This window comes from Branchiostoma belcheri, unplaced genomic scaffold (genome assembly GCF_001625305.1).
Source record: "Branchiostoma belcheri isolate BF01 breed outbred unplaced genomic scaffold, Haploidv18h27 scaffold80, whole genome shotgun sequence".
Lineage (NCBI taxonomy): Eukaryota > Metazoa > Chordata > Leptocardii > Amphioxiformes > Branchiostomatidae > Branchiostoma > Branchiostoma belcheri.
The window spans coordinates 746,799-756,803 of NW_017804465.1; the positions used below are offsets into that span (position 1 = coordinate 746,799).

General features: G+C 41.8%; 2 protein-coding genes across 2 annotated transcripts in view; one reads left to right on the plus strand and one right to left on the minus strand.

Annotated features, from left to right (window-relative positions):
- The window catches only part of LOC109486502 (voltage-dependent calcium channel subunit alpha-2/delta-2-like), a 73,377-nt gene extending 71,784 nt beyond the window's left edge, over nucleotides 1–1,593 (minus strand). The window contains 1 exon segment of the mRNA XM_019790338.1: nucleotides 1,397–1,593. Coding sequence (XP_019645897.1) covers nucleotides 1,397–1,500 — 104 coding nt within the window. The 5' untranslated portion in view covers nucleotides 1,501–1,593.
- Nucleotides 1,594–1,839: 246 nt separating this feature from the next.
- LOC109486505 (uncharacterized protein C7orf26-like) lies at nucleotides 1,840–8,560 on the plus strand. The gene is made up of 4 exons (XM_019790342.1): nucleotides 1,840–2,098; nucleotides 6,460–6,602; nucleotides 7,254–7,391; nucleotides 7,916–8,560. Exons 1-4 carry the CDS (start codon nucleotides 1,906–1,908, stop codon nucleotides 8,537–8,539), a joined length of 1,098 nt encoding a protein of 365 aa, XP_019645901.1. The 5' UTR covers nucleotides 1,840–1,905; the 3' UTR covers nucleotides 8,540–8,560.
- The last annotated feature ends 1,445 nt before the right edge of the window (nucleotides 8,561–10,005 follow it).

Below are 10,005 nucleotides of genomic sequence, written 5' to 3' on the forward strand. Positions count from 1 at the left end.
AAATCCTGGCTACGGGCATGCAGCTGATGTCTGTCTGTAATCGCTATAAACCACATTGACAAGTTCCACTTGTATATTTCACTAAAAATCAAATTTACCAAGTGACGATTTTCTTGGCTGAAAATCAAATCTAATATCAGTCTGTCAGTGATTCATGCCTAAATCTGAAGTCTAGGCAAAGCATACTAAGACAAATTGGAAATCTATCTCAATAAAAAAAGGAGGATATATATTGCTACCGCTAGATGCTTTTCTAATTGGCAATTAAGTCTGTGTATCTTCCCTTGGGTCTACAGGTTACAAAGATCATATACAGGCTCTTCATAATGGTCTCTTTTTTTTTCAAATCTATCTAAACTACAAAAGACCAACCCAAGAGTCAAGCAAATCCTTCTGTCATTGAGTTTCAAAACGAAAAATTAAAAGTGTAAAAGCATTACATGTACCAAGGACGTTTGCATGTACTTAAAAATTAGAGACCTGGAAGAGAATTCAATAAATGCATGTAGATCACTCCACACTATCACTGAAAAGTCTCAAAAATATACTATACAAAAATATACTACTTGTATACAAAACGTTAAAAGATACAGCCTAAGTTGTAATGAAGAAGAAATGCGCAATTTCCAGTGAGGTGTTTCACCTGAAAAACGCCCGGGGGTTCACGTGTTGTTATCAAGGACGGGTTTCAAAAGTTCAAACCAGCAAACACAAAAGTTCTGACCTTGCGGCTAAAAAATCTTGTACCTCTGCGTTTTTGAAACTCCATTTAACCGTTACACAATTTGACAAGAAAAACTAGGAAGCAAGACTCTAAACGCACGGGCCTAAAAATACCCAAGATGGCTAGAGCTCTTAAGTAAGGATCGACGGTAAGTTTGCATACCGCAAAATATAGCTTCTAGCAAAACGCTTATACGCAGCCGGCCGCTGTCTTGGATTTTCGATCGAAATTTCGCCGCGCGCCTTTGATTTTCTTCTGAGATTTAGTGAGGATATGGATAAGACACCGTTTTGGACAAAAATCTGAGAGAAAATTCTGAGAAATAACCTTCCCACACAACGCAAACACAACGAAAACCTTAATAGCTACTAGGAAAACGCTACGCAGCCGGAAGCTGTCTTGGATTTTCGGTCGAAATTTTACCGCGCGACTTGGCTTTTCTTCTGAGATTTCGCAAGGAAATGGATGAGACTGTCCGTTTGAGACAAAAATCTGAGAGAAAATTCCGAGAAATAACCTTCATGTACAACGAAAACACATCGAAAAACCTTATTAAAGACGCCACCATAAATTCGCGTCTTGCAGACGACACCATCACCCGAATTCCCGCCCGCCAAAAAAAGCAACACGGTGAGAGAAAAAAAAACGTCGTCCGATAAACGTTCTACTCACTCTCCCAGGTGCGGGAAGGATCTCTTTCCCGCCGCCCCGCTCAGAAAACCCGCGGCTGTCACCAGCAGTAAGGCCCAGCCTGCTAATCTGCCACTCGGCGCCATTTTCTGCCCGCTGTACGGCGCATAGTTAGCGCGAGCGACTAGAAGAAGAACCGGTTCGGCAACATTTGTCACGCTTTCCTGAATTTTGATTACCCGCCATTTGGGGGGCAAAGGTTAAAAAGCGGAGGTCACACTGGACTAGTCCATATTTTCCAAATACAGCAACTGGTTTAGTCTTTCTTTTAAATAATGTTGAATAAACAAACAATCACTATAAATATATCATCAGCAAATTATTAAGCTAATTAAATTATGACCAGGTATTAAATACTATGTGAATATATATTGTAATATTTAGTACACCCCTAGTTTTACACAGATTTGTAACAGTCCGTTATCTTTCTCTGTTCGAAATGATGCATGTACCGTGGCATTAGATACAGGCGTTGTTTTGGCGTTATCTAAATGAAAATGCCGAGTTTGCGAGACTCTCTGGCGTACGAGGGATTTCCGCAGGCGACGAGACGGGTTCTGGAGCAGGCCGAAGCGGCGTGTTCAGGCGGCGGGGAGGTCGGGGGAGGAGGGGGGAGCCAACTGGCAGCGCTGGTGGAGGAGTTCGTCCACTTCAGGCCGCCGGACGCCCTCCCCCACCACACCGGTATAGTGAACAGTCCCTGGGTCTTATATACTAGTACATGTACTTAGTAGTAGGATGTATATATTATGTATAGTCGAACTTATACTAATGACCACCTCTACATAAGGAACACCTGGCCAAAATTATATGTACACTACTAGTGACTACCTGGTCATAATTTGATACTTAAGTTAAACCTGGCCCGTACTAGTGACCACCTGTACATAAAGGCCACCAGCCAGGTCATTGATGTACAGTCTAGCCTGCGCCTGAACTAGTGACTACCTGTCCACATAGACCAGATTTTATCAGTCCCCTGAGTGGTCTTCTACATACCAAAACATGTCGGAAGTTTCCAATTACAGTTTACTGATCACACAAGAGCCAATACCAAATTTGACAACTATGCAAAGGTGACTACCACAGGTTTATTGTACATTTGTGCAAATTATATCAAGCCCAACATGTACACCCTACATAGCAATATTCTATAATTTATGGTACCAGATTTTACAGTTTGTGTTTGAGCAAATGATGTGAATCAACTGTCATATTCAACTGTTGTTGAAATCTGCACAAAAGTTTGCAGATGAGTCTGGTACATGCCGGCCAAATCCTCGCCAATCAAGCGTTTGTCCGATGACTACCAGGGCTGATTACGTGATGCGCCAAATTGTTGAGCCTTTTATCCCCAGGACTGGGATTTGGCAGCCTTCCTGCCAGGCCATCATGTGATCCTTTTGTTTTTACTAATTAGTGGAAGTCTTCCAATGTGTCTATAGAAGCATCTAATATATTTTTGTCAGAACATGTGAGTCTGAATCTATATAGCCGGTATAACCGCCGTTCAGCGCAACACACCAGCTTCGCAGGCACGCGGCGCAGCGGCAGCTAGCTATATCACACCAAACGACTTGTTACACTCAATCTTTGCACATTTAATTCCTGAGATGTTTAAAGCTTTCTAGTGATGATGCCCCAACTGTGCTTGGTGGCAATGAGTTCCACTCTACAATATTTCTTGGAAAATATGTGTAACACACCAGTTTCACTCAATCACACAGGTGAAGTGCTTCTATGTAGTAGTTTAGGCTGCCAGTGCCAGGAATGTAGATTTGGGGGCTTAAATGTTGTATGGATGTATATCGTCTGAAATCATTCCTATACACTACATAATACAAATAATTGAATGTCAATATTGTGAGCAAATCTTCTAAATGTCACTATGTCCTGCACAAGTCCCCCTAACACTTTTACAAATCTTCCAAATGTCAGGGCTACTTGTACAAGTCCCCCTAACACTCGCACAAATCCTCCAAATGTCACCGCTATTTGTACAAGCCCCCCCTAACACCCAGATAAGCCATCACAAATGTCACCATTGCTCACAGTGTCTCAGACAAGCCCCCCTAACACCCCACAAGATTACGAACGTCACATTTAGATGCTGTGTCACAACCCTGAAAGTAAAAATAATCTTTTCTCCTGATACAAATGCTTAAATGTTGATTCAGCTATAGTAAGCTAAAAAGATTGGTCTATTTCATTCTCTAACAAACTCTTTATTCACAAAATTAAATCCACCAACAAAGTACCAATGTTCGAATGATGCGTCAATTGCCAGACAGTGTATTCAAGTACTAGTAGGTTGCTAGGGTTGTGCTAAAAAACTTTACTTTTACATGTATTTATGTTTTAAATAACTTGTCAACATGTTTTCACTAGAAGTTGGCAAATGTAATGTAAAAGTCTGTCCAGATAGAAAATTCATGTACCAGTAACTGCCAAAAGTCATATCCAAACAATATGCATGGATAAAAAGTTAAATGCTTTCTTACGTGTAGTTTGCATCAAATACTATTTTTAAACCCCAGACACTGAGGTGGCATCCATATGGTTCTATAACCATAGAGGATGATGTCCAGACTCTGTTTTGTATTGACAAACAGCTTTGTTTCCATGGCAATAGATTGCTTTCATCTTTTAATCAGTGACATGGTACCAATCAGAAGATTAAATGAGAGACAAGTTTGATAGGAGTACAAAGAACGTCGTTAATATTTAATGACTCGTTACTCTGTAAATGACACATGTCAAAGTTTGAAGTGACTCTTGACTTAAGAAATTGCAACCTTTTAACTCGAGACCAATTTTACTATTCTAAACTAGTTGTTATAATACAAAACTTATATCTTAAAACTGCATTTTAGTTACAGGACCAATTGCATGTTTCTACTGTATAATTTTGTGGACCAACTGGCTGTACCTTATTGGCTACTGGCTATGTGAGTGATTGAGTGAATGAGTGAGAGAGTGAGTGAGTGAGTGTGTGAGTGAGTGAGTGAGTGAGTGAGTGGTTGAATGGTTGAGTGAGCAAGTGAGAGTGTGTGTGTGTGAGTGAGTGAGTGTGTGAAGGAGTGAGTGATTGATACAGTAGTCAGACTCATAAATGTGTGAGTACATGTAATTTGTCATTCAGAAGCATATTTTCCTGAAAACATCTGGTAACCAAGGATTTAAACTGGTACACTTTTAAAAATGTTATTGACCACTACTATACATAAGACACCTTTTTGCGGCCCCACTTTATATATCATAGTCTGAAAAGTTGAACAGCCAAGCAAGCAATATGGATGACGTGATGCGTGCTGAAAGCTGATGTATTGCACTTCTCGCTACTCCCAGGAGGGGGCGCTGTGACTGATTACACCTGGATTCTGTGCCTTAAATTTGACTCAGGGCAAAGCGAATAAAGCCCTTTTCTAGCTCCATCATCTGACACCTGAGAGATGAAACATTGTACAATCGGTTTTCCAACATTGACATTGAAAATATAAGTGTCTTAATGCAAGTTTTACTTGGATGAACTAGGATGAACTTGGATCACTAGCCAAAGTACCAAAAAAAAGTGAAGAAAAAAGGATAATTCCTACATGTACATGTACCTACCGACCCTAATTTTTTTCAGGACTGAAACAGCAAACACAACTGTTACATTTATTTCCCTAGGCCTCAGGCCGAGGGCAAAGCGAAAATAAAGCTGGGTAAAGACGCAGCTAACTATGATTGATTGAGCATGTGAGGTGGCGGGACCTTGCACATTCCACCAGGAATGTCACTCCAAAAATAACGTATTATGCATGTTTTACATGTCACCAATGTGCCTGAAGGCAATGTGCCAGGGATTGAGGTGTTCAAGAATTCATTCTTTCCTAGAACTATCGCAGAGTAGAACTCACTGTCACCAAGTACAGTAGGGGCGTTGTCATTAGATAGCTTTAAACAAAGTCTAGAGCTAGAAGTTCAAGGGTTAGGTGTAACAAGTCGATTGGTGTAATATATCCAGCTGCCGCCGTGCCGCGTGCCTGCGAAGCTGGTGTGTTACGCCGAAAGGCAGTTATACCGGCTATACAGATACAGATACAGAAGGCAAGGACGTGATTTTTTTGTCGAGGTTCTATCACAAATGAGCCCTGGAATTTTCATTCCTTAGCTCCAGCAGATACAAAGACTGCAAAGGGAGACACTGTATCAACCTGCTCAGCTTACTGAAGGGAGACCTGAAGCGCAGAGGGCTAGGCCCTCCCAAAACAGAACAGAAACTCAAGGAGCTTAGAGAGCTCGCGAGGCAGAAGGCACGGTGGAAAGAGATGAAGAAAAGACTGAATGCGGCTACAGGACATTTCCACACGACTGTAGATGCAGAACACAGTGGATGATGATGGATGAAGCATGGGAGGTGTGGGGACAGGGATGGATACAGGAGCAACTCAGTCCCAACTCCCACACACAGCTACAACCTCTGTAGGGAGGCAGCCTTTAACTTTCTCTGTGTGGGAGAATGCTTCATTCGGTTTTACAACTTCATCTGAATGCTCAGTGTGCATTAATATGGTACTACATGTATAAGGCCATACTGGTTTGGTTATATGAATGGCATCCTTTTGGCATGGTGTCCCCAAAACTGATGCTCTGTGCATGAAAATTAAAGTAAAAGTTAGGCAAAAAGAAAAAGGAAGAAGATTAGAAAGGTAGTCTACGAATAATTTTATTATAAAGGACTATGTCTGTGAAGGTTAGACATCCAGGTAATAAGATATGCCAAAAAACAGTAACTCAAGCAACTGGATATGACACTGGAGATTAGTTTTGTCATTGCAGATTTGCATTAGACTAAAAAAGTCATGCTTTTATACCTACTTTTCTGACAACTCTCCAGTGTCACTGACGAAAGGCAGTTGGATGCTACCTGAAATGTCTTCACCATTTCCAAAATCATATCCAGTTGTTTGAGTAACTAACTGTTTTTGTGTGATTTAAGAACTAAACCCAGAGCAAATATACAAAACAATTGATACATGTATAAATTTTTTTGCCTCTAGGTCTGAATGCGCTTCAGGAGTTGCAGCTACTGCAGATTCTTTCTGACTATTTTGGTGGGAAGACCAACACCGGGTTGGCCAGACAAGTCTTCATGGTGCTGTTTGCTACACGGGGAGGGGCAGATAGACTCACTGACCACAAGGTAAAGTCTAGACTCTAGACATAGCCCGGTACTGTAAAATTTATTTACTTGTATTTTTGTAGGAACTCTCTCGTTAGAGGTTTACGTATGTGTTTATGTGATATGTTGGTGTGACGTAGGGCAAAGAATGGTCAGGTAGATTATCCTAGCATTTTCCTATGGAACTGCAGGTGCATATTTTTTCATTGAAACATTTATAATATAATAATTATATAAAATATGGTGACAGCACATTCAAGTTAGACTTATACTGCCACCAACCCATGTTTGCATGTTACTGAGGACGTGCTATTATGGTACTAAGCCTTGGTTGTTTGTTGTTCCCATTTAACTTGAATGTACAGAAATAGAGTGACACTTTTCTCTGTCCCCCAGGTGAAGTTGTTAGGGAAGCTAGTGTCTATGTGCATCGCCACACAACACGAGATGGCTCTGGACTGCATTAAGGCTATACAGATACAGATACAGACAGATAAAGATAATATTATCTTCCCTTTCCCCCAGGTGAAGTTGTTAGGAAAGTTGGTGGCGATGCACCAACACGAGATGGTTCTGGACTGCATTAAGCTTAGATTGTTGGTAGTTCTCATACTCATACACACTTATACATGTTATACAGATACAGATACAGATATCTTCTCCTTCCCGTAGGTAAAGTTGTTAGGAAAGCTGGTTTCCATGTGTATCGCCACCCAACACGAGATGGTTCTGGACTGCACTTCCTACTGGATCCTGCAAGAGGGCGCTGCTTCACCACCGGTGCTGACCCTGCTGACCTCTGTCATACAGGTACTTGTAGTTGTATTTATCTTGTGAAACCTTTGTTTGTTACCCACAGCATCTGTTTTTGATATGTGAGTTCAGGGAATTTTTTACTCCTTTTTACTACTTACATATGATTGTATTATCAAATGGTTTCATATAAGCCCACACGGGCTGGGTGCGTGAAGCACAAGACAAGGAAATAAAGCCTCATTCATTCATTCATTCATTCATTCATTCATTCATTCATTCATTCATTCATTCATTCATTCATTCATTCATTCATTCATTCATTCATTCATTCATTCATTCATCTATGTGCCTTGGCCAATATGTATGTAGCACTTTAGAAAAGAGAGAAAGAATTGTGACAGACAGAAATGTTTAATGTACATCATGTCAATACGCCATTTACGTTCATATTATGTAGTTATAGTTTCTAGGAATAATATTATTATAAGGACCACATTGTCAATGTCGCCATACATTGTACCATGTACAACTGTCAAGCAATAAAGTTCATTCATTCAATCATTCCCTCATTCCTACAGGACTACTGCATGCTCATGCCAGGGACCCTCGACACGTTACGGAAAGTCGACAGAACCTCCCCCAGCTTCGCGTGCCAGTTCGTCACCATCGTGACCGGTCTGTACCAGCTGAAACCGGTTTCCTCCAGCCACCCCCCTCCCGCACTCTTAGAGGTCATTGCGGAGTGGGTCGCCGGAAACCCACGGATCTGTCTCGCGAGTTTGAAGGACACGAAGGGGTCAGCGCCGGTCACTCCAATCCCCGGGCTCTGCCATTGGTGCGTCAAGTCGCCGCTTGTACAAAATCCGGAGAAAAACGCGCCAGAAGACGCCATCTTGTACTCCAAACTTCACCTCGGTGTACTGCAGTCTCTCCTTGCTGCGCAGACCATCGCGCCGAACGCGAAACTCTTACCGGTTTCCACGGTTGAGGAGATCGTAGCGGATTTGCGAGCGCTGGTCTCTGCGGCGGGGCAGCAGGGGGAGGCTGCGCAGACGGCTGTGGAGAGGCTAGCGCAGGTGATGCAGGTTGCCATGGCAACTGGCTGCACGCACCTGAGCAGGAAGCAGGTGGCGGGAGTGTGCGGTCAGCTGCCGGAAAACAGACTACTGGCGCTGATCCTGGGCTATGGAGGGGAGGGTTGAGGGGAGGGGTGCATGGGCAGAGCTGAGGGGTGGGCAATGGGGAGCTGAGGGAGAGGGGAGCATACATGTATTGTTCCCTGAACTGTGCCTATCTACTTTTAACAGTTTCGTGCCTGTATAGGTTAGGGTTAGAATCATACTTTCTATATTGTATGCCGACCAGACCAGACCTGTGCCTGTCTAGTTCTATGCCTGATAGGGTTAGGGTTAGTATCAGGCACGATTCTGGATAGTCACTAGTCTATCATATCCAGAACCGTGTGTTACTTGTTAGTACTTAATCAGACATGGTTCTGCATAGTCTCTGCGAATCCAAGAACAACTAGATGTACCCCAGGCAGGGTTCTGTGTTTCATTGTGTTACCTAACTGTATTTAATACAGTATGAATTGTTTTAACCGTGAGCTTAAGATAATAGTGAAAATCCTCCTTCCCCTCCTTACTTCCTTAAAAACGAAGTAGCAGTAAAAATAAATGAATGTACAGAACCAGTGATACATTGTACCTCCTTTTACAGTTAATAACAATAGTCAGGTCCAATTTCCTTCTACTGATAGATAACCAGCCTTTTCAGGATACAGGACCCCGATTTACGTATCTTTCCAAATGATCTATGTTCTCATTATGTGCGAAAATTGTGCCGATAAATCCACCACCATTGTTCCAACTATCGGAAAACCCTTCCGACACTGTGACATACAACCTGATACACGTGTTACCTGTACTTAGGCCACACCAATTTAATTTCTGGTTCTCAGATTCGCCTCTTCATTTTTTTCTGATTTTCAAAAAAAGAAAGATTCTGGTTCTGAATCAATTCAAAAATGCTCATATTTTGCCCCCAACATTCGAGGAAAGTCCTTCGTAGTTTTACTGTTTTTCCATCTCAATGCAGTGGTTCAAATTTCATTGTTTAAATATTAAAATTAGTTGTTTAAATATTAACCCAGCCTTTTGTGTTGACTTCATGGCTCCTATGAAGGTACTTGGGGCTATAATAGGATGCTTAGACCTGTTTTAATTTTTATTCCCTGTTGCTTCATATTTTCTGAAAAAAAAACAGAGAACCAACAAATTTTATTGGTGTGGCCTAAACTAGTGTGTGATGCCTAGATCTGTTTTTTTTTTTTTGCCCTGTCGCTTCATATGTTATCAGAAAGATCCGAGAACCAACAAATTTGATTGGTGTGGCCTTATCTGTCCTCCACCTGTCAACTCGAACAAAGGCAGAATGGATGTACCTCACAGCTGTATGAATAGATACGCCAGCAAAGGGAAATTAAATCCGACCCCCGATGTCATCTGTTGTCGTATTGATCGCATAAGTAGCCATTAGATTAGCCCGATTTTTCACGTATCGAATTACAGAGTGAAATCTGAGACCAAGAGTCAGATAAAACCAATAGCTTTGCCGATGATGATGACATATTGTATGTTTGGAGTGTTCCTCTGGCCCAACTTGTGGA

Bases quoted from the DNA above. Each gene is read 5' to 3' on its own strand.
- LOC109486505 (XM_019790342.1), top strand. From the start codon at position 1,906: ATGAAAATGCCGAGTTTGCGAGACTCTCTGGCGTACGAGGGATTTCCG. The intron at 2,099-6,459 runs GTATAGTGAACA...TTTTGCCTCTAG, and splicing joins CGCCCTCCCCCACCACACCG to GTCTGAATGCGCTTCAGGAG. The intron at 6,603-7,253 runs GTAAAGTCTAGA...TCCTTCCCGTAG, and splicing joins ATAGACTCACTGACCACAAG to GTAAAGTTGTTAGGAAAGCT.